Source organism: Ammodytes marinus, assembly GCF_949987685.1.
Source record: "Ammodytes marinus genome assembly, chromosome: 6".
NCBI classification, from domain to species: domain Eukaryota; kingdom Metazoa; phylum Chordata; class Actinopteri; order Uranoscopiformes; family Ammodytidae; genus Ammodytes; species Ammodytes marinus.
Window position 1 is genome coordinate 10,455,255 of NC_137235.1, and position 23,930 is coordinate 10,479,184.

General features: G+C 41.1%; 2 protein-coding genes across 3 annotated transcripts; one reads left to right on the forward strand and one right to left on the reverse strand.

Moving 5' to 3' along the window:
- Positions 1-581: 581 nt before the first annotated feature.
- pla2g6 (phospholipase A2, group VI (cytosolic, calcium-independent)) lies at positions 582-12,222 on the reverse strand. 2 transcript variants are annotated; one of them, XM_080029006.1, is made up of 18 exons: positions 12,122-12,222; positions 11,267-11,490; positions 10,262-10,474; positions 9,123-9,303; positions 8,800-8,987; positions 7,978-8,074; positions 7,479-7,661; positions 6,958-7,066; positions 5,724-5,840; positions 5,386-5,476; positions 5,078-5,241; positions 4,846-4,996; positions 4,415-4,551; positions 3,494-3,648; positions 3,287-3,338; positions 2,333-2,448; positions 2,018-2,091; positions 582-1,760 (listed from the first exon to the last, which is right to left on the reverse strand). In XM_080029006.1, exons 2-18 carry the CDS (start codon positions 11,482-11,484, stop codon positions 1,616-1,618), a joined length of 2,391 nt encoding a protein of 796 aa, XP_079885132.1. In that variant the 5' UTR covers positions 11,485-11,490; positions 12,122-12,222; the 3' UTR covers positions 582-1,615. The 2 variants fall into 2 exon arrangements, with proteins under 2 accessions (XP_079885132.1, XP_079885133.1); XM_080029007.1 differs by having other exon boundaries at positions 12,148-12,215.
- Positions 12,223-13,643: 1,421 nt separating this feature from the next.
- cbx6a (chromobox homolog 6a) lies at positions 13,644-23,141 on the forward strand. Its single transcript, XM_080029387.1, has 5 exons — positions 13,644-13,834; positions 15,117-15,160; positions 15,379-15,444; positions 15,934-15,997; positions 18,681-23,141. The coding sequence occupies exons 1-5, from the start codon at positions 13,766-13,768 to the stop codon at positions 19,905-19,907; spliced, it is 1,470 nt and encodes a 489-aa protein (XP_079885513.1). The 5' UTR covers positions 13,644-13,765; the 3' UTR covers positions 19,908-23,141.
- The last annotated feature ends 789 nt before the right edge of the window (positions 23,142-23,930 follow it).

A 23,930-nucleotide genomic window follows, 5' to 3' on the forward strand; every position in this document is an offset into this window, starting at 1 on the left:
CATCTTATGGACATCTCAGGAGCACATTTAAGAGCGCCGATGGATACCCACAGCCTGTTTAAGGAAGTGAAACCAAGACCTTTTCGTTACTGTGACTAACCCATGGTCCAGTCTATTAACCACAGACGTGTTGAGCTTGCATTTACTGGTCTGGTTAAGATCCAGTAATACTTTTGTACGGAAGCCCAAAACGGACATGTAATCATACAGTCTATATGCATGGTAATCATACAATTTATTAATTCCGAGATATGATAATACATTTGAGATGATGAGCTAATATGTTTTGTTAGCTAACTACTTATGGCTGACTGAACACACCTGTACAAGGGTAACCCTATTTCTGTTCTAGATTTTAATTCAAATCAAATCATTACCATAGGATTATTATGTAAACCCTTGTCTCGCAAAGCCAGACCAAACTACAGCAAGTAGTATGCGTAAGCCCTAGTAAATATTCTTAACTATACTCAGTAGTCGAAGCTTGAATCTAATTACAAGCCAGATAGAGTGGGACTGAGAACAAAGAAATAAAATAAAATAGTCATGGACAAAAATTGAGTCCTTATCAATATATTTTATTACCATACCAGTATACACTTCAATAATTTAAATAATTAATCGAAATACAAAAGCAACATAGGAAATAATTGGTCACCTCTATCTTATCTTGTGCGAGTAGCAGTGGGTCTTGTTGTCTGTTTGTCTTTCAAGTACTGTATGTTGAAAAGTCAAGTCTAGTGTCAAGTCCAATTGTAACAGCGAGTTAAATATGAGCTGCAGACGCTTTAATGGTACACTGAGAGGTGGTAACAGTGTACAGTGTGCAAGCACGTTATCAATGGACATGAAATTAAATATCATGTCTAAAGCCAGTATAAATAACAGTAAACACAGTGAAGGCATGAGAATTTGTTGCAGAGAAAGGAAAGGTAGGGTCCCACACACATAAGGCAGAACTGGTTCATCATCTCCATGATCAAAACAGTAACTGAGTACACTGCAGATATGTCATGGTACAGTAGGGTCCCTTAGATTATATGGCCTTATGGAATATGTCATTATACTCAGTGTCTCTGTTGTGACTTGGGTAAAAAATAAGAACAATAGAAGGATTGAAACATGCTCTTACAGACACAATGGAGAGGGGAAGGACGTCAGTAAGCTATGACTATGACAGGCAGTCTGTCCAACTTAAGCTTGATTTGGTTGATACAATTCCTCCTACACTGAGGTATGCACATATCAAAGAAAGGAAAACTACACACTTTCAATAGGTTAAGCACAAACAGTAAACTTAATGAACCATGGTAATGATAAGGTCAGTGATAAGGTCACATGATGCTACATAACTGGCCCTTTTCTTCATCTTGTCTTGCTTCACATTTTTGCTCCTGTGTACTGTCAGTGCGGTCACATTGTGTCAAAGAGTTTATCTTAAAGAAAGAGCACACCTACACAGACGTCAGTTTGAATCAAACACATGGCTCACTAATCTTTTTCCCTCGTCCCATCACTTTTTTCTTTGACTCCACCAACGCGACACTCCTTTGCTCTCATATTCTGCTCTCACAGTCCAGTCTTCACAGCCTTCCCTTGTGATTGTCCAGCACTTTCAGTTTTCCAACAGCAGCTTTGCCAGGGACTGCAGAGTTTCCCTCTTTTCATACAGGTACATCTGGGTTTCCCACAGCATGTCCACCAGGATCGCATCACTCACCTCATCCAGCATCACCTCTTGAGACAACTGGGGACTCAATCTGCACAAAAGAAAATAAACAGTGTTTTTTAAAGAGTTTAAAAAATCTCAAAACTAATAAAGCAATATTAGTTAAAAACCATGTTGACAAACACTAATAAGGTTGCATCATATTTAATGGTAGTGTATTTGCTTGACTTTTTCTGAGTATTCTATTTTATTGGCAGTTTAACACAGACCCAATTATAACTCTGACTAATGTCTGACTAAGGATATGAGAGACAGGGTGGTGGTTGTTTCAGGGTTAAGACAGCTGACCTGTGGTAGATGGTGTCGATCATTTCACACCAGGCTGTGGCTCTGTCTACTGCACAGCCATCAGAGTCTGTACACTTTCAAGACAGAGAGAAAAGAGAGAGAGATACTTTTAAAATGATGAACCAAATACAAGAACAAATACTATTTTTATTGGTTATGTCCAAAATATCAGTAATATTCCAAGGCTCCAAAAATAAGTGGAAAAGATTCATGTAAAAAAGTATACAGTTTCAGCTGTGGAATTGGAGAATGAGTATATCTAGCGGTCATTGATTTAACCCATGTGATCAAAGCTGGTACTGCAGCTGCACTCACGCAGTCCACCAGCATCTTGCCGAGCTCCTTGGCTCCTACGAAGCTCTTGGCCAGCTCCAGAGGGTTGGAGGGTCTGAAGACATCCACAGAGGTCACTGCCACCTGAGGAGGTTTACCTGGAGATACACAGGAGATATGCACAGTTAAATTATCCACATTGTACTGTGTAACTTTGCCTGCATTGTCCCTCGGGGAGAGCAAAGTACAAGTTACAAACACCATGCATACTGCTAATATAATAATATCATAAAGGCCACTTTGGAAAAACAGCATTCAACACAAAAAATATGATAGCTTTTTATGCCTTTAAGCATACCTTTTTTTTTGTTGCTAATCCCACACGGTGCCCCCCGTAGAGGAGCCTAGTTTGGGAATTGCCTTCTTTTCCTCGTTTTCTCTCTTGTTTTCCTTTACTATCTAATGATAAGGGGCGCGGCTCACGCTGGAAGTCCCGACAGTTTCTCCCTCCCGTCTACCCATGTTATTGGTCACTGTCTTTTTATGTTTCTTGGACGGGATGTAACTGGTAATTTGGTTGCTCTGTACTCATGACATGTGCAATGACAATACAGTCTGATTGATTGATTGATTGATTGATTGATTGATTGATTGATTGATTGATTGATTGATTGATTGAACATATACTGTATTACCAAAGTAAAAACACTCTTAAGAAGTTAGTTTTTTGTTTTTTAGTGTTTTTATAGAAAATACAATGTATTATTTGGAAAACATTTAGTTTAAAAGAGTATTTCTATAAGTCGTGGAGTGTTTAATCAGACATTCAAGCCAACAGTTTCAAGGACAAGTTACATGACTAAACTTAGGTGAGCTAGGGCCTAGCTGACTGTACGTATACGACACATTCAGGTTCGCAAAGTGACCTTGATTTAGTTAATTCCACAAGAATGAACCTGATTATTTGCCATGTTCAGAATCAATTAATTGGCTTACCTGTACCAAGGGAAACCACCATACCCAGTTTCTTGGTTTCCTTCCCATGGCCCTGAGAGGGAGGACAATCAAGAAGAGTTATACAAGGAGTAGACAGATAAATGATGTAATGGAAGAGAAATGCTGTAAAAACATGAAATTGTTTTATCGATCTAATGTGAACATAATATAAGCCGAACTAAAAAAGCCAGCTCTCAGGTTGCCTACCTCTACTTTCAAGGCCTTATTGTACTGATGGATTTCTGACATGGCGTCTAGCGTTGGGTTATTGGCCAACAGCCCTCCATCCAGAAAGCGGCCCATTGGTCGGAAGTAAGAGGGGGCAGCACCACTGGAGCGCGCGGCTCGCCACACAAGTTGTTCTGGTGTAAAGACAGGGATATAAAGATTGTAAAAGGGAGTCAAACAATACATCACAGCAGCTGCAGATTACTGCAGGGCTGAGTGACTAAAATTACCTGTACAAGTGATTGTGGTATGAATATAGAGCGATGTTACACATAGCCTATATAAACAAAAATGTATTGATTACTTTTGCTTTAACTGAGAAAATTGAATCTCATGTCTGTAACAAGATAAGGTTTGACAAGGTGTTCATGTAAAACTGTTCCTTTAAACATAGAAAAAAAGGGAATGTGTTAGGTGCTGCCCAAAAACAGTGGTTGACAAAATGTAATTCTTTGTGGCCCATTTCCTTTCAAGTGCATTTAGTCTCTCACTCAAAACAGACACACACCTTCATCTGTCACCTTCCTACGCTTTCTGGATGGCTGCTCTGTGTATCCTACTATCAACACATCCTCATCCTCCCATCCTGCAACAACAACATGGCTGGCACTCAGACAACACAGTACGACCAGACTTGATTAGGAATACAATGACATGCACATTCAGATTAATGGTTTTTCATTTATCCATAGCCTTCCTGTTCAGGTTTAATTTCCTCAATAAAGTGGGTCTTCTTTTCTATTTAGGTTATCCAATCTTAAAGTCTGGTTTGAAAACAGCTTACTCTGACGCAACCCAGTGGAATCAAGTATGCACTGCTCTGCCCTGCCGACATGTTTTTTTTTAGCACTAGTGCATTAGGGCCAACCTATGTATAATTGGTTCCATTTGTTGTAGTACCTTGTGGGATGGTGAGGGGCTTGAAGGTGGCTGTGGTGGAATATGGAGGCTCTCTCTGGACGGAGGGAGGGTTATAGTTCCTGAAGATGTGCAGCTCGCCTGGATGTCTGTCTGCTAGAACACTGGTCACCATCACCCTGTTCAGGCAGAAATCAATGAATGGAAAGAGAAAATAATATGTGTTAGAGAGTGGAGAAGTGAAATGAAGACAATTGTGCTCATCAAAGAAATAGAGATTTTATAACCAGAAAACCCCCCATGGCTGGGGTATATGATTTGGGAGAAAATAGCAGTTGGGATAGAGATTCGAATCCAAATACCTCAACCGCTCCACTTGTGTTCTCTCTGGTCCCTCCCTGACACGCTCTACCTGCTGTAGCTTTTTCAATAAATGTTTCTGCCAGTAAACTTCACTTAACGTGAACAGTTACCTGGGGTATTGGACATCTGTCATCTTGGTGTTTTCTCCAAACTCCTTCTTCAGGAAGTCCTCTAGCGGTGCTGATTCATAAGGTCGTGACCCCTTGAACACCTGCTCCTTCATCCTGAAGTACAGGCAGCGCAGGTACTCCATGGACTTACCTGCACAAATGAGACATATCCTCAGTGTTTTGATGCTATTTTTTTAAAGAATTTTGTGAAAAAAGTCAAATGCACACAAACCATGGATAATAGCAAGGGCCAGGATGCCCCCAGTGCTGGTACCAGCCACCCAGTCAAAGAGCTCTCTGGTGGGCCGACCAGTCTCACTCTCCAGAGCAATCAACATCTGAATCAACACCAGGCCTTTAATACCACCACCATCCAGACACAGCAGTCTGTCCATCCTGCAGAGGAGTGGAGACGGTCAAAATAACATTCAGACCACAAAATCACAATTTTTGCTGTCATAACTTCAACATTACTAAATATGAACAAGGAAAATATACATACATAAAAATACAAATACCTAATTCAAGTTTCTTACTCACTTTCTTTTCTGACTTTTGGTGCCGTCCACTTCTGACGTGCCTCTGCTCATTGCACCGACTGCAGCCCCAGCATACATGACGTCCTGAAACCCTGTCAGCCAATTACAACAGCTATTGGAATGGGACCAATACATCAACCGATTCATTCATAAAAGGTTGGAAAAGGAGGGCTACAAGCTGACATTAATCAGCAGGAAATAACATTTTCATTGGAAAAGACCATCAGCTGACAAAATATATATAATTAAAACTGATGATATCTTAATGAATAAAATGAAGACATTCTAAATTAAAAACACAGGCTGAAAGGCTTGCAGAAGGAGGGATGCTGGTGTTACCTATGCCTGCAGGGTTGGCCTTGTTGGAGACGGGGGGAGGACTGCTGGGGGAGGGTGGGTGGCACTGCTGGACCCCTACACTACACAGCATGTCCAGCAGTATCTTTCTATTAGGACCTTTAATGCAAATGCACACACACAAACACACACAGACACACAGGCATGCAAACATGTTAGACGTGCACACACAACACACATGCAGAGGGGAAAAAGAGAGGGATACATATAGAGATAGACAGGAGACAGAGAGAGAGAGCAAGAACAGATGTAAGCTATTAGACATGTCATGCATTTTAAATGTCAATAAATTAAAGGAAATGCCTTTTACCAAAAATGCTCCCCTTGAGAGCATCAAGTGGGTGTTTTAAGACACAATTATCTCTTTGAAAAATTAACTTATATGCTTATGAATTAATCTTCTCAATGAATGAAAACAAAATTATTTAATAACTTCCTCACTATATAGTCATATGTCTTCTTCTTATCTTATCTCTCACTATATGGCAGTATAATCAAGGTTATTGCACCTTTGAAAAGACATTGGAAGATTTCCAACCATGCTGCTTAGAAACAACAGTCACAGAACAATGTTTTAGATTTAAGACTGTTTTTAATGTGACTTGGATTGAAATGAAAGGCCAATTTAAAAAAAAAAAGGGTAACTGTAGAGAAAAACGACATTTTGCATAAAACATGACTTCTCTGGAGCAGTGAAAAAGTAATACAGACATTTTAATAGCAATTCTGGCCTCATTTTAAGATGAATTAATTCAATGCCTTCAGATTTTTTAAGTATCTGTAGGAACCCTGGTATTAGTTGAAGGAGCAGTAAAACATTTTTTATATAGGCCTACTGTGTATATATTGACAAAAGACATAGAAGTGCTTTAAGTTAGTAGTTTTGTAAATCACTTGCATTGCAACCATTTGCATGCATTTAGCTCTATCAACAGCCAAAAACTTATTAAAAAGAGACTATATGTTAACATGTTAAAAACACTGTCAAACTGGCCTGCCAAGCATATTAAACCCCACAAACGTATTACTATTCATCATATGCTTCCTCATTCTATTCATTTAATTCATCCTCCTAATGCCTAGTCTAAAGCCTGAATCCCACCTGCTGCCTGTCCAGCCCTTCTCGAGGTTTCACTTTACACACACAGCCAGTGGGATTCCTGGGTAACACCTGCCCTTCTCTCTCTCTCTTTCTGTCTGACTCTCTCTCTCTCACCTTTGCTGGTGCGAGCAGCAATGAGTCCAGGTGTTTCTCCCACGTCGTTGTGGATTCTCACATCAGCCCCGAACACAATCAGAGCTTTGATCAAGTCCATGTGGTCCATCTAATGAACAGAGAGTCACACAGTTCAGTTTTTTTTAAAACATATAAAGCACAATGACAAAGGAAAAATACAACATTTCTCTTCTCTTTAAAGAACATTTTCATTATCAGTGAGAGATATTTCTTTAATCAGGAAAAAAAGAACAAGGCAGAGACTATATCTTGCATGCGCACACACACCACACACACACCACACACACACCACACACACACACACACACACACACACACACACACACACACACACACACACACACACACACACACACACACACACACACACACACACACACACACACACACACACACACACACACACACACACACACACACACACACACACACACACACACACACACACACACACACACACACACACACACACACACACACACACACACACACACACACACCTTCATAGCTAGGTGCAGGGCTGTGTTTCCATCCTGGCCCTTCAGGTTGGCATTCGCTCCATGGGTGAGCAGCACCATGGCGGCCTCAAAGCGTCCCTTCTTGGTCAGAATATGGAGAGGGCTCTCTCCGGTCTTACTGAGGTAGTTAACTGGACAGCCGTTTTCCAGTAGTAAACGGCACATCTGGCAAAAGGAGAATAAGATTTATTGAACCATCTGCTTGATATTTTCCACACAAGTGTTAAGGTAATTTTATCAAATGACCATGGCACATTTCTAATTCACAGGCTACTAACACCGTCTGGGAGCTTTGCCATACATTTGTGCTGGGTTTAAGTTATTTATTAGAAGTTTCAACCCCAATTGGATGCTCCAGAGGTTGACAAAAGTCACCAAGTTATAAAAGATTCAATTCACTAGAAGTATTGTCCTGGCAGGCAAAAAGTTATTCAAACAGCTCATTATTGCTTCCTAACCATAAAACACATATATTTCTCACCTCTGCAGTTTTGGCCCAGTGGAGAGGGGTCCCCCCATAAACAGAGTCTTCTGCCTGGAGCTGGCCTGGGTCCGCTTTGAGGATCTCCTCCACACAGCTGACAGTCACAATGAAATGCAACTTTTTTACCAAAGTTAAGTAGATCATTCAATAACTCTTAAACAAACGTGCTGAGAATCCATGCAGTTTTATTTATTCTGCTGGGTATTTCAGTTTCCAAGAAAAAAGGCTTTTACATTTTTTGAGCCTTTAGCAAAAAGCCTTTACCACTCTCCTTACTGTGTGGATAATTAATTTGACAACACAAGTGGTTCCCTGTCCAATGCAGATAAGCAGAGGCCCAATAGTACTTGTAGGAGTGAACATAATGTATATATGAGAAGTATGAATCAGTATTTATTACTCTTATGTCAATGAACCCATTTGGGGAGGAATATTGTTAAAGCTTATCTAAGCATACAAGCATTTTTTGACAGCTTAAGACCTCATTTTCCTTTATTTATTCTCGAAAGATCAATTGAGGGTTACCCTCTTTTACAATGACGTCGAGACCTATTTAAAATGGAGGCAGGGCAGCAGGGTAACCAGGGAACTTTTACTTTAAAATCCTGTGCACTTTAGTGTCAATGAGGGAACTACAGACACACTTGTTAGTTCACACTAACAGTAACATTGAACAATGCTTAAGGGTCAAGAAACTTGGAACACGCCAGCACATGGAAACCATTTAAAATTGTACCAGCAGTTAGACCAAACATAGCAGGGGAGAGAGATAATTAGTCCATGCTGCAAGTCATCTTCTTCATCTTTACGCCTACTCACCCCTTCTCGCTGTACTTCATGGCACTGTGTATGGGGAAGCCCGGGCCACCAATGACGTCACACTTTGCCCCACCTCCCAACAGAGCTTTGACGGACTCCACGCGTCCCAGACGGCAGGCCACATGGAGCGGCGTCTCCCCCTTGTTGTTCGGCTCATTGATCCCAGCGCACAACCGTGAGCACAGTGCCTGTAGGGAGGACATTTGGATTTTTTTTTACTTGAAACTGAAAATAAGTGAATTGTAAGAACCCCAAAACGTTTTGGTAAGATCCATCCAAACGTGAAAGCCACATTTTGACCAGAGGGGAAATGTAAGTCTCACCTGGATGACAGCAGGAGAGTCCTGCTTGGCAGCTGAGTGCATGGGCGTCTCCCCGTTGCAGTCTTTGACGTCGGTGCGAGCCTGGCTTTCATCCAGCAGCTCCGTCACACACGCAGAGTCGCCATGCTCACAAGCCAGGTGCAGCGGGGTCTGACCTGATGCACTACGAGCATTGATCTGACTGGAGATAGAAAGACGACATGACAACATAGGTTTAAATATATACTGTAGTTTGTATACGGCTGGGTTTGAATGATTCCCTTGCTTCCAGGCAGCCATTGTTTCCCCAATCATATCACTACAGTATAATTGTGGTACACAAGCAAGACATTACAATGAACATGTAAACCACTGTATTGGCAGTGTAAGAGCAATGTCTAATAGCCATGTCCAATGCTAAATGCAAAAATAATATGTAAGTTATGTAATCATTGTGTAATGCAGTTCCTCAAGGGAAACTCAAGTATTTTATAACTTGAACAATGCAAAATAAGGTCAACATTCACTTCAAATGTCTTTTTTCATTATCTTTGTTCCCTTATTGTTTTTGAGTTGAGTCCCACACCTTGGATAAAAAATTAAAAAAACAACTAAATGTTTCTGTTGTGCTATACCGACTATATGAAGGAGCTTTCTGGTAAATTCAAGTTTATGAGCAAATTGCTGCATGGCAAACCGGCATAAAAAACTGAAAGATTTTAAAGAACTGTTGTTAAGAACTCGTTATAATTATTAGTCTTTATTGCACTGTATTGGTTTAGCTGTCAGTCTAATATGGACTGCCTTACAATAAATGCCTCTGTAGTAAAGGCTTACAAATTATAATTCACTCTCCATTCAGCTTTATCCTTAAGCACTAATCTCAGGGCAAAATACCCTGAAGTACAAACAAGTGCTGAAAAGATTTGTCAGTTCATCCTTTATTCGATTGCCAGCAAATTAAAAACAATCATTTTTGATAATCCTTTAAAGGTCAAATTATTTAAATTATTAATCAACCAAAAATGACAAACTATGGCCACAGCTTCTCAAATGATAGGACTTGATGCTTTTCTCTATTGAATATATATTGAATATTTAATATATTTTTGACTGTTCGTTGGCACTGACCAAATCAAAAAACAGCACAACTTACTTACCTCTGTACATAGTTATGTTTAAGACACTGTCTCAGGCCTGCTGTGTCCACGGCGATATGGGCAGAACTCCAGTCTGGGTGGCTGCGGATGCAGTCCACGATTGGTTGTGTGGTCTCAGCCTTTAGAGGAAGAGTCTCATAGAAGGGGCGGAGCTTCAGGGCGTATTGGGAAAACCAGTTCATGGCATCCTCCTCAGACGCCACCTGGAACAGCCTGGATCACACATGATTGCTCTGTCACATTTCACAAGAACCATGAGGGGAAATCTGAATGAGGGCCAAAAACTGTAGGAATGTGGTTATACTGGTAGGAATGTCGGACAAAATATAAACTTTTCTCAGCTAGGAAAGATCCCTCAAAAGAGCCTTGGAATTATATTTCCTGTGACTTTTCAAAAAAAAAAATTATATTGCATATAAATCAAATATGTTCTTTAGTTATCTATTTTGCACAACAGCAGTAAATCATTTTCTATGTAATTTATTAATGCTGTGAGGCTCCTAAAATCCTTCAGATTGATGTTAAGTTTGCAGGGTTTATAATGTTTGCATTTTATATACTATCTATGGTTTGCATTCGAGGCAAGCTGCAAACTTATATCAACCACAACACCCTGTGACACATTCATCTTTTGGCTTCAGTTCTGGCAAACCATAAAGCCTTCTTATCTTCAGTTTGTAACCTTGTTTTTTCAAGTCTATAACTGACCACTCAATGATCAATTCAAGATAAAAGGGCTTGATTTAGGTAAGCTGCTTTGTTGGGTAATGGTGTAGGTCAATAGTGATCTTTACTAAATCAATAAGATGTTTTAGTTGACAGTAGTAACCAACTCAGGGGGTCAGAGTGACAAAGTACAAATCATCTGCATCTTATAAACATGCCTGTCTTCATTTCAACCAGCCTTTGTACATGTAAAGTTTTAACCTTGGTTAGTGGCTGACTTATGCTTCAAATGACACATACTGCACACCTCTACCTATCAGTGATGTGATCAACACTGACCTCAGGGTCATAGTCGGAATCTGTTCGGGGCACATAAGCAGACAGTCCCATGCTTGGCATTGGGTGTTTTTGTACAGGACTATGCGTCCCTCCTCTTTCTGCAGGACTTTGCCTCCTCCACTGTAGTCGGACAGCGGCACCTCCCTGACCCGGTATGGGTTTGTGAAGAGGGTGGACACAGAGGACACTGTGTCCATCAGCCGGCCTAAGAACTGCATTGTGACCTGAAACAAAGGACAGAGAATTTAGTGGGTGAAGACAATCTACAGCAGTGTATCCATGATTTCTAACAAGGACGCACAAAGGTATAGCCCTGCCCTCATACGCAGCTCCTCCAAAGCCTGCAGTATTGTTTTCAATATTAATGAATGATTTATTTCATCCCCCAGACAGGACCAAAGAATAGCAACAGGTGTTATATCCCAGGTATTACAATATGGCTACTGACAGTGTCTCACATGTGGTAAGACTACTAACGGTCACTAACGAACTGCAGCTTCAAAAAACTATTTTCTCTGGGATATAATTTACTAATAACATTATCGTTGTTACTAGCATGAATACCACAGTATTAGCTGACAACTCGGGTTATCCGTCAGCTCTACACGTCCTATTAGACGCCAATACCTTCTAGTGACTATGAACATTAATCTGTCTAGTCCTCTTTTAAATGAGGAAGATGTGGCTCCATTCATGCTGCTCACGAGTCTCTAGTTAAACCGAAACAAATTGACAAGGATACCAACGCTAAAAAGCAAAGGCAGCGCACACTGTCAACGAAACATTTACATTTTTGTTCATGTGTTTACTATAAAGATACCAAATATCCAGAGCATCCATGACACATGTATTTACCTGTTTAGTGTAGAAAATCGCATTACCTCGTATTAGAGCTCACTGTAGGCTACACCAGCTAGCTCTACGCCTGACTTCTGACAGCAATATCAACAACCAAGATACTGCAACCAAACTTGTTACAAAGCATGACTGACGTAAACCCAACCAATCACAGCTCAAGAACTAGAATACGCTAGGTCAAAAGGGCGGGCATAAGCTCAAATCCTAGCAGCCAGGATAAGGTGCTTTTATATCATGCTTAGGCTATATTATTGTATCATACGCATGCCAATAAAGTTGATAAGAGTTTTGACAAGTCAAAGAATAAAAAGTAGCCTTGTATATACATGTATATACTGTACGTTTACAGTATTTTTTTCTCTTTTTCTTTTTTCATTATTTTACTTATTGTTAGGCAGTTTGGAGAGACATAGATGATAGGATGGATGACATGCAGATAATGTAATGTAATAGCCAGGACTAATTTGTGTTAGTTGTATGCACATTGCTGCAGGTTTTGGTTCTCTAAAGTTGCTGCACAGTGGACTTAACATTTGTAAAAAAAAATATCCACACACAGCACTACTTAAAAATCATCTACTGGAATGAATTCATTCAGTTTGAAGATTCTAACTTGATTGCCAGATCTAAATGCAATTTTTGAGTCAGTCAAGTTTAAAGTTGAAGAGCTTTACACTCGTCAGGTCAGGTAAGCACAGAGAACGAGTGGTTAATTAAATAAAGCCTATAGCTGATTACACCTGTTTTCACAATGTTCTGCCAGAATTCCACTTTTGCCTTAATTTATTTAATTTTTTATAAAAATGTATTTTTATTTTGTTGCTGCTGCAGCTGATTAATTTGTCTCTATTTGTTTCAAGCTGATAAACTGTTCCTCTTTAGTGAATTATAATGAATGCAGCATGAGATCAGTCAATAAATCAAGATGATAATCATCGTAAAAGGGGAAGGGGTTTTAGGTTTGGTAAAGTCTGCTAATGCAAATAATAACAGGCTTCTTTGAAAAAGTAACCTTAAAGAACTTGCTTCGTAGTAGGCTAGCCTACACATTTGCCATGCTGTTGTATAGGCCTTCTATCATTTTGTTGCCTATTTTTTATTATTTTTTTGGTTCATCCAATTATTTGTCAATTTTCATACTTGTAGAGGCCTATCTGTTTAAATTGGATTAGGCCTATTGCTGTTTATTTATAGTGTTACTAGCCTAGAGAAATAACTCAAACCTGGCTAATAATGGGCCTAAACAATATAGGCTAAATAAATATAACTTGGTCATATATGAGATTGTTGTTGTAATATAATTTGCATTGATAATATTGTAAACAAGGTGAGTTTATGGGTTTCATGGAGGAGTTTTCAGCATGGTGGTATCATGTATCATCAAACTAAATAGAGATGATGAGAGCTCGCGCGGTTCTTTGCATCCTCGTGGGTGTCTTCACCGTTGCCAGGACGACCAAAGGGGCTGACCCCGGCCACGTGACAAATCGCAGGCTGGCCTCGCTGTAGTGGTGCGTATGTGTGTTTGTGTCTGCTGCCTCTCAGATTTTGGCTGTGGTCGGCTCGAGCGCACATCAGAGCTTGACGTCTGGAGAGAGCAGAAACAGAGACAAGTAGCAGCTTTAGTCCGGGGCGTGAAAGATGGAGCTCTCGGCGGTGGGAGATCGTGTTTTCGCCGCGGAAGCCATCCTGAAACGCCGCGTCCGTAAGGTGAGCTACAGCAGCCGCGTGTTTTGATTTCCCCCAGACGTTTACCACGGTCAGCACGGCACTGCTCCAGCACATAGGCTAGTCTCAAAGCTGTCTCCTTTACGCCTATGCAATGCTATGGAGGCCTTGTCGCTGGCGGTTACCTTAACTTTGCTAGCCAGAAGCTAACTAGCGAGGCTATCAGTCACGGCTCGTATATTCAGGCATTGATAGGGCAATAAAACAGCCACACAAAGAAGGCAGGGCGAGCTGAGAAACAAGGCAGCCCCACTCCCGATGGGTGCAGGGCTGCGCTGTGAAATGGAGGGGCCGCCTCGACTTCTTTGCCAGCTAATGGTAGCTAAAGCTATACGGCCACAGTTTGCATTTTACAGCCTGTACTAGAGGTGTATGCAGCCCCCACATTAAAGGTTGCTGGAGAGTCACGTTACTGCTTCGTTCTGCAGCCTGTGAAACATGGGTCCATAATGAGCCTCTGCAGTGATCTACTGATGAGAAAAGAGTATGTCACAGTTGATAGAGGACTTCTTATAGTTTTCTCAAGTGTTTTATTGGTGAAGTATGAGTTGTATACTAGAAAAACATACCACATAAATCATGGTTATGTACCATCTAAGTGGTAAGTATATGAAGTCAAAATGCTGGTCTGAATCTACATAGTTGCATCTGGTTCTTCTGAGATTTAAGTGGTCCAAGCACATGAACAAAAGCAGAAAAACCCTATTAAAGTTAACGATTAGCTCCTCAGATCCTTTTTGAAAATGATGTTATGTATGTTGTTGTGTTCAGGACCGGTCATTATATGATGTGTCTTCCATGCAAAATACTTAAAAAAAAAAGTATGTTGATGTTTAACAATATCAATATGGATGATGATGTTAAATCTATTTTATGTTAAATAGGAATGTATGGCATTATACCTTTTTTGAGAGTAAGGATGTACTCATAAAGCATCCAAAGTCAAACTACAGGTACCATTTCTCCCCAAGAAACATAATCAAATTCAACCATGACTTTTGCCAGGCTAATGTAGAACAGGGCAATGTGTTGGCAGCATGGTTAAGTTAAACACGAGAAGCAAGCAGGATTTTGTTTTGTCTAAAGGGAAACGACAAAATCCCAGTGACTCTTAAATGTGGATTAACATAAATAAAATAAAGAAGCCTGAACAGCAAAAAGGATGCTGCTGCAAATGCGGTCCAGATTTAAGGGATTTTTCAAATATCTTCTCCTTGTTGTCTCATACGCTCTTCCTAATCCAATGTCTGTGTTTTTCTTGCAGGCAAGACTTGAATATCTTGTAAAATGGAAAGGATGGGCAATGAAGTAAGTGCTGCTCTTAGCTTTGACTTCATTTAAAATGTAAACCCTTCTGTTTGTTTGTTGTTTCAAGTGATATATTTATCTGTGTTGTGCTGTTTTTAATGTCCTCACATTAAACTGAATCATTTGAATTCAAGCCATTTTGGTGCAAAATTATTTTGTGGTTAAAACGTTTCCTTTTGTTGTGTGTTTTGTCTTTGTGTTGATCGCTGCTCGTTTAGGCACAGTACCTGGGAACCAGAGGAGAATATACTGGATGATAGGCTGATACTGGGCTTCGAGCAAAAGTGAGTAAAGCTAGTGCCTAATGAGAGTAAATGTAAGTCAGAGTCTGTTGTGAGTTACCCATGTCCTTACTTTGGGTTAACATTCATGTATCTTACTGCAATGATTGCTTCTGCTTTCAAGCTCATCTGTGTCTTTTACAATCCTCCTCATCTTCTTCTAATCCTGATTGTAAAACCTCAATCTGAGCTCAGGTCCTTTATGTTTGCTGCCAAGCCACTTGAAAGCCCTGTGCTCTCACAGAGAGTACATAGAATGGTTTTGGGTAAACTGTAATGATAAGGAAACTAAAACCTACGCGTGAAGACAGATAATCTGGCGGTGGCTTCAAATTATTTCTGTTCCCCGACTGCTTTACTTTCACAGGCTCACACAGTTTACAGCAGCACCTTCTCTTTTGATTCACTATTGGTGGGCAGTTATTTTTTTAAGGCTGTCTCTACTTTTGTGATTTCTATTTCTATAGCAGTTTTTTTTCCTTATTTTTATAGGGAACGTGATAGGGAATTGACGGGGCCGAAGAAACGGGGACCAAAGCCCAAAAGCCTAATGAAGGTAAGGTATAGTTTGTGATGCTTTATTTAATTTTGTATACATGAGGATGAACCTCTCAATCTTAAATAGTCTTGATTGTCTATGGACACTGTGACACCTCAGCAGTGATTGAAATGCCAGTGATGCAGTCTTCTAGTGATGCACAATGAGGATATACACTCACCGGCCACTTTATTAGGTACAGCAGTTAATTTTCTTGTAAACACATATAACTAATCAGCCAATCACATGGCAGTAACTCAATGCATTTAGGCATGTAGACCTGTACAGGACAACTTATTGAAGTTAAAACGAGAATGGGGAAGAAATGGGGTTTAAGTAACTTTGAACGTGGCAATGTTGATGGTGCCAGAAGGGCTGGTCTGAGTATTTCAGAAGTTGCTGATCAACTGGGATTTTCACGCACAACCATCTCTAGGGCTTACAGAGAATTGCCTGAAAAAGAACAAATATCCAGTGAGCAGCATTTGTGTGGACAGAAATGCCTTGTTGATGTCAGACGTGGATGGGCATACTTGTTCAAGATGATAGAAAGGCAACAGTAACTCAAATAATCACTCGTTACAACCACGGTATGCAGAATACCATCTCTGAACGCAAAAAATGATCAACCTTGAAGCAGATGGGCTACAGCAGAAGAAGACCCCACCGGGTACTGCTCCTTACAGCTAAGAACAGGAAACTGAGACTAAAATTCGCACAGGCTCACCAAAATTGGACAATAAAAGAGAATAAAAAGAACAAAAGTCTTGCCTGGTCTGATGAGTCTCGATTTCAGTTGAAAAAGTCAGATGGTAGGGTCAGAGTTTGGCGTAAACAACATGAAAGCATGGATCCAGCCTGCCTTGCACCATCAACCATGTCACGTTAAAAGTCGCTTAAATCCCCTTTCTTCCCCATTCTGATGCTCGGTTTTAACTTCAGCATGTTGTCTTGACCACGTCTGCATGCCTAAATGCATTGATTTAGAAGATTAGCTTTTTGTTTTTATAAGCAATTGAACAGGTGTACCTAATAAAGTGTCCGGGGAGTTTATATTAAGGAATTGTGACCGCAAATGTTTATTCTTTAATTTGGAAATGATAGCATGCCAGTAATTATAGTCGTATTTTGTTGAACAACTTCATCGAGATCTTCTCAAATGGCTGTAGAGCAGTGGTTTTCAAACTGTGGGGCGTGCAGTAGTTAACAGCCTAATAATGAAATCAGATCATCTCTGGGAGATAATCCGAGGTTAACTGATCACGTCACATTCACGTCCATGCACAGTGTGTATTGAGTTTATTTTAAAACATTTGGAAATGGGGCTGCCCTCAGTTTCCCATGCACTGTGTATAGTCTATAGCCTATTTCAGCCTTGTCTTTGGAAATAAAGATAGCTGGACAAGAGTTCTTCTGCTTCGTTCCTCTCACTGCATTTTGCATTCATTATATTACAGAGAAATATGTCTCGTTAAAGAAAAAGAGCTCCAAGCCCAACCCAGAGGACCCTGCATAATATTTTATTTTAAATAAATATTTGTATGGAAAATCCATGTGTCTTTCTTAAATAGCTTCTAATTCATCCGACCCAGTGTCTCCAAAATATTTGTTCACACAAAATTCCTCAGATTTAGCCTCTATTTTCCTCTGAAAGTGCACCAGATTCATGCATTTCACTTCAAAAAGGTAAAAAAAAATCTCCCGGGGGGGCACACCCCAGGACCCCCCTAGGAGGGTCAGGATCTCTGCTGGCTACTAATTTCACCCAGCAGGACATTGGAGGCACTAGCGAAAAAACACTGGATGGGTGAATGACATTTAACAATAGTCAATAATTTGGGCAAGTCTTTCTGCCCATCTCTCTCACTCCATTGCACACTCAGTCACTACTATCCATGCTTAAAGGAAGCAGGATTAAACCACTGGATAAAGATGTTCAAATGTATTTTAAAAAAGCTAAACAAAAACATACTTCAATAAAGATGTTAAAATGTTTAAAGAAATGTGTTTAAAAACGCACAAAGATGTTTAGAATGTTTACAAAAATATGTTTAAAATGTGTAAAATAATGATAAGATCTTTCAAAACACACAGGGATTTTTTTTTGGGGGGGGGGCTCCGCTGAAATTTGTTCTCTGGGGGGGGGCTCACTCTCTCACACTTTGAAAACCCTTGCTGTAGAGGAATGTGGAAAGTTCTGTTTGTGGTTTGTACTGTTAACTGAAGAAACCCATCCAAAGCAGGTTTCCTTGCTTTATTTGAAGTTTATTTAAACGATTGTACTTACAACTAGCTTCAATGTCAACACTATTGGGAACACAGAATGTTGAATAACATTTTTTCTCTGATTATATATTAAACCTACATGTTTTTGTTAAATCTTGGATAAATTAAGTTGAAAAGAAAATTATTTTGTAAACATTTTATCTACCGCATTTCAATTACTATATATCTCAGCAGGTTCTACCTACATAATTAGATAAGAAGTGGATGCAATGCTTTTTAAATGTTAGCTGGCTGTCTGAAAAACATTCCCTCCGCAGACCAGGCTTTAGACTGATGTGGCAAAGAAATTGGTTGTTGTGCAACCTACTTTGTAAATATTGTCAATTAAAATGTTGGTGATGACACAGGTTTCCTACAGGAATAAAGCTCCTCTCTGCTAGAAAGTAGTTTGTTTATTCTTTATCGTCTCCCCCAGGCTCGTGGTCAGAAGGGAGCGACCAGCAGCCGAGCCTCCTCCGCCCGCCAGCCTGCGCCGCGCGCTTCCTCGTCCACTTCCAGCCGAGCGACTCCTTCCTCCTCCTCTGCCTCACCTCATTCAACGTCTTCTTCCTCCGCTCCGCCACCCACTCCCAAGCTCAACTCCCTGGCGGCCACTCACAAGCTGAAGAAAGACATTCACCGTTGCCACCGGATGTCCAGACGCCCTCTGCCCCGCTCGGACCCCCTGGCGCCCGGCCTCTCCGGCCCCGGAATCTTCCCCTCCCGCCCGCACGCCTCCCCCTTCTCTGAGACCGTCCGTATCCTCAACCGTAGAGTCAAACCCAGGGAGGTCAAGAGAGGTCGCATCATCCTCAACCTGAAGGTCATTGACAAGCCAGGCAGGGGTGGCTCAGCTGGGGGCGGCAGGAATAACACAACAGGACGCCATAATATCCCTTCCCGCAATCGCATCATTGGAAAGAAGGGAGAGGCTCCATATAGACCTTTCCAGCCACCTCTTAAGATGCTGGGCTTCCCCATGTACGGGAAGCCGTTTGGGATGCAGTATGCAGGCCCTTTGTCCTTCCACTCCCACGCAGGCTCGTGCCCCACCACAGGGGCCAGAGACACCCATTCATCTTCCTCCCAATTCCAGTCACCTTCTCCTAGCACCACCAAGGCCTCAGCTGCTCAGTCCCAGCCCCCAAAGGGAGCCATACCTTCCAGCGACGGTCCTAAGTCCAGTAAAGCTCAGACAGAGACCAAGAAGAGCACCAAGCCACCGTCTGCTCCTTCATCCTCAAATGCAGACGCCACGGTACCGGGATCGCCCTCCCTCCCCGCTTCACCCTGTGCTTTCCCGGAAGACCAAGAGGATGAGGAGGGAGCCAAGAAAACTCCCTGCCAACGCAGCGCTAAACGCCAGCTGCCCGCTGCCGCCTCTGCTTCTGTCAGCCCGGGGGACCAGAGCTCCGCCCCTGCCGAGCCCCAGAGGGTGCCCGCCGAGGGAGACCCTGGCTGGCATCCCCAAATGGCGCCGAGCTGCAAGGACGTGGTGGTCACCGACGTGACCACCAACCTGGTCACCGTCACCATAAAGGAGTTCCCCTCTCCGGCGTCTGGCCCCGCCTCACCCTCCGCCAGCCCCGAAGAAGAAGCCGCCTCCTCCTCTTCCCCCACCCCCGCCAGAGCCTCCGCAGACCCCTCTCCAGCCAAGCCATAGGAGTTCACATGTGATGAAGTCCATAGCCATTGATGATAGGAAAAAAAAAAACATCACGCCAGTGTTGCCACTTCAGTCCCCTCCTACCTTTTACTGAAAGGTGTGTCCACATTTGTGTAACAATTTATGAAATGTAATGTAACTGAACACCGCCCAGCCATTGAATAGTACAAAAAAAAGAGCATATTTTTTTTTAAGAAGAAGTGTATACATTCAAAAAGGGGCAGCTAATACGCCCTTCTTATCACTGAAATTGCCATATTTTGTTCAATTGCACAGCACTGACTCTTGGAAGCAGACTTGACTTGCAATGGTATTTGTTTTCTTTCTCTCGCTTTAGACATGCTGACTTTAGCTTGTGTGGTGTGATAGAAAATTGTCCAAACAGAAAATTGCCTACCCGTGTGGGGTGGTCATTCATTGCTTTGAGTATGGGAAAGAAACAAATACTCTTTTGATTCAGGCGCTGCTGCTATTGATAGCCTTCAGGTGTTATGCCAATCTCCTGCCCCCCTTTAGTCTCATTGGAAGTCCAGCTTGTTAAATGATAAATAAGATGATGTGTTTTTTGCACAGTTGGACTCTCATATATTGCATCAATAGAACGAGGTAAATGCAAATGCACTTGACTGCATCGGGGAAAAAAACAACCTATTTTATGTAGTTCATACATTTTTCAAGGTCTTTTCCTCTTGCTCTCTTGAAACGCACATGCATATACATACAGTATGAGTAAGTATTTATATGCACGCACAACCTTATAAGCTACAAAAGAATAAACAAACAATAGTTTATAAGTTACTGCTGTCCTTGCTATCCCTGCTTGCCTGGTTTTCTCAATAACCTTTCACCTTCTTCATCTCTGTGACGTCCACCAAGACTCTAAACTGGCCTGCAGCTGGTCGTATAAAGATTTTCTTCCTGACAGATTTACCCCATAGAAATTCTCATCTTGTCAAGGTCTAGAAGGTCCACGAGCTGAACACAGTTCGGGCTAAGGCCACCAAACCAAATGCAGCTAAAAATAGCAGTTTGTCGAACCTTTGAGCTACTTGGCAGGTCTCTGGAACATGTATCCAGGCAGGTTTGGCACACATAATTCACACCCTGCTATTCCTTTTTGGTGTTGCTGGTCTTAAGCTAGTGTTAGCTTTACTAGTGGGTTCTTGATTGACATTAGAAGTGGTTCTTGTAGCATGGTTCATGGTCTGCTCCTGCTACCTGTAGGGCTAGAGAAACCGAACTGGGTCAAGACTGTGCCAGGGATCTGTAGACAAAAGTTGTCCTTCTCTCAACTTATTCACCAATTGTCTGTTTGGCGTGGTAAGACGTAATTGTGTCCCATGTTGTCCGACATATCACAATATATACAGAACTATGGTTGAGATGATAGTGTATCATCTTTAAACTTTTTAATGGAATCTTTCCAGAACTTTCCATCAAACGTCTTTTTCTGATCTATGTGGAACCAACTACAGCTTTTCTCTGGTCCTTGCATCATGTGTATAGTGGAGAATAATGTATCTTTCTAGTTACATTTAAGTCATTTCAGAAGCAAAGGTAAAAGATTCCGGATCTCTGCTGATGTTTTAGTAGCACATTTGGTGAATGACAGCTTTAGTTCCACCACTACTCTTGGTTTTGTCAACCTTATGATATCAAGTGGAAAAAATACTCTATGTTAACTTGCCGTCCTATTTTAGAATTACATGAAAGTTTGCCCTTTGGAAGCTCAGCCACTGTCTGTAGCAATGCTTTTTGCAGTGAGATACACCGGTGTCCATTTCAATTGTTGCGTTGCAGGTTTGCCACATCCCAATCATGGCCCACCTTCAAACAAAACGGGTTGTTGTTTGTCAAAATTTCCGTTTGCTCATCTGGTGCCGCCTGCTGTCGATAGACCTTCCCAGACCTTGGCGCTTACTCTGGTGTTATCTGTGTGTTACAATCATTTTTATTTTAAATCTTCCGCATGTGTTGCCTTATAGCTGCTCCGTTCAAACCCAGCTGCTCTCCAGGCGACGTTTACCTCGTCTTAGTCAGCTCTTACATGCTTAAATATATAATACATAAATAAAATTGAATACCTCCCTACCTGCCACGAGTTTGCTGGTGAAGATAAAATAGTACAATATCGCAAACGGTATTAACTTTGAAAGGCTTCTGATGATCTCATTCTCCAAAGTTTTTCTCTTCGCTCACACAGACGAGGAAGATGTCGCCTCCTCTCTTGTCATGTACTGGATGGTTCTAGTTGTTGTCAATGCTGTTTCAATACTCCTCATAGGTTACACATGGAAGGATTTATTCCAAAGTGCCACATCCATTTTACGAAGAGTAGGTTAACTCCTATGAAAGGCGCCCCAGCTCAAAATTCAGATTGAGGTACTTTGAACGAAATTTGACAAAGCAAAAAAAGTATTTTGCCTGAAAAGGATAAACTGAAGGGCTTTATTCTTCTCCAAATGGATATATTGTGCTTTGGAATACGTTTTTTCCATCTACTTTATCTTTAATATTTAAGTGGTGGATAGAAGTGACTCTTGCAGTTGGTAGATGTGTAAGGTATTAGGCTGCTAGGCGATGTTTCCAACAGTTCTTTTAATGGTTCTCATATGGGGTAGCACAACTCAATTTAGTGGCCTCTCTTTCAACCAAATAGGGCTTTTGATTTTATTATTTTACTTTTTTAAGCTTTTTTCCCTTTTTATTGAATTATTTTACATTTATATTGGATGTAACTTTAAGTGCTAGATTTATTTGGCACTAAATGGAGAAAAAAAGGAAGGATCCTTGTTTCAATGTGTGGATAAAGACGCTTGATGAATTGAAAATTGTGCTTTTTAAGGCTTTTTTCCTCCCTTTGTACTGTACTTTAATACTTTTTTTGAAATATGCATAATAATGTTAATGTGATTATGTTTATTTGAATGCTATTTTTATTAGTCCAATATGGGTTTGATCAGAAGGCAAACTCTGAATGATTTTATTGTGTCACGAAGACTGCATTTCGGTCTGGTTTAATGCTAATATGAATTATGTACATTGTATTGGTGGTAATGATGATGATGAGGTGGAGGATAATGATGACATTGTAATGTATTCAAACTTCTGAAGCATGTTTCACAAACCCTTATTGTACAGATTATGTTTTCAGTGTCATGTTACCTGTTACTGTTGATGCTTTTGTGTGTTTCTTGTACAATGCTTTTAATTAAAAGCTCTTTAAAAGCCGTTTGCTTCATGGTATTTTGTCTTATACAGTATACAGTATCTTGGTGGCTGTGTGTAGACTTTGTTTGGATGCAGGGTCTAGAGGCTGAGGTGCAAGGAACTGACCTCTACGTAAGATGCCTTAGTTATGACAACATCAGCCCTAAATGTGTAGGAATAAAGATGAACAGCTGCAGGAATTAATCTGTAGTTCCCAAATGCCACACAGAGAGGTGCTGTTGGGCCACTTTGGTGCGTCCATGTGTAGGGCGCAGAGCACTTGTCTCTGTTTTCAGAGGGATTGTGAAGGCTAGGGTGATATTAAGGTCAGCCCGCCTTGGTATTCATGTCTGCGTGGTTTGATGTGATGATTATTTACATCTGGTTCAAACAGCTTTCGTGTTTTTCTCTTTTCTTCAGTCCGTGCTGTTTTAAGGGATGTAAATAGGAGACAGTTAGAAAGGACACACAGAGGTGATACAGAGGTCCATTGTCACTTTCTTTAACTGAGCTCCCTCTTTTTCTCTTTATTATCTATCCCCCACCGGAGCTTACAAGCCAGATGGAATAGTTATCGTGGTTTGATACGAGTGGCCCACATCTGTGTGTGTGTGTGTGTGTGTGTGTGTGTGTGTGTGTGTGTGTGTGTGTGTGTGTGTGTGTGTGTGTGTGTGTGTGTGTGTGTGTGTGTGTGTGTGTGTGTGCGTGCATTCAGATCAACCACCTCTGGAGATTTATCCAACATCTAGGCTACTGGTCTCTGCAGTGAAGTCTGACTGGCCTGGTGTGAGCCTTTCCTTGTGGTGAATA

Bases quoted from the DNA above. Each gene is read 5' to 3' on its own strand.
- pla2g6 (XM_080029006.1), bottom strand. From the start codon at position 11,484: ATGCAGTTCTTAGGCCGGCTGATGGACACAGTGTCCTCTGTGTCCACC. The intron at 5,477-5,723 runs GTAACACCAGCA...ATTGGCTGACAG, and splicing joins GGCCAACCCTGCAGGCATAG to GGTTTCAGGACGTCATGTAT. The intron at 2,092-2,332 runs GTGAGTGCAGCT...CTGTCTTGAAAG, and splicing joins GCAAGATGCTGGTGGACTGC to TGTACAGACTCTGATGGCTG.
- cbx6a (XM_080029387.1), top strand. From the start codon at position 13,766: ATGGAGCTCTCGGCGGTGGGAGATCGTGTTTTCGCCGCGGAAGCCATC. The intron at 13,835-15,116 runs GTGAGCTACAGC...TTTTTCTTGCAG, and splicing joins TGAAACGCCGCGTCCGTAAG to GCAAGACTTGAATATCTTGT. The intron at 15,161-15,378 runs GTAAGTGCTGCT...CTGCTCGTTTAG, and splicing joins TGGAAAGGATGGGCAATGAA to GCACAGTACCTGGGAACCAG.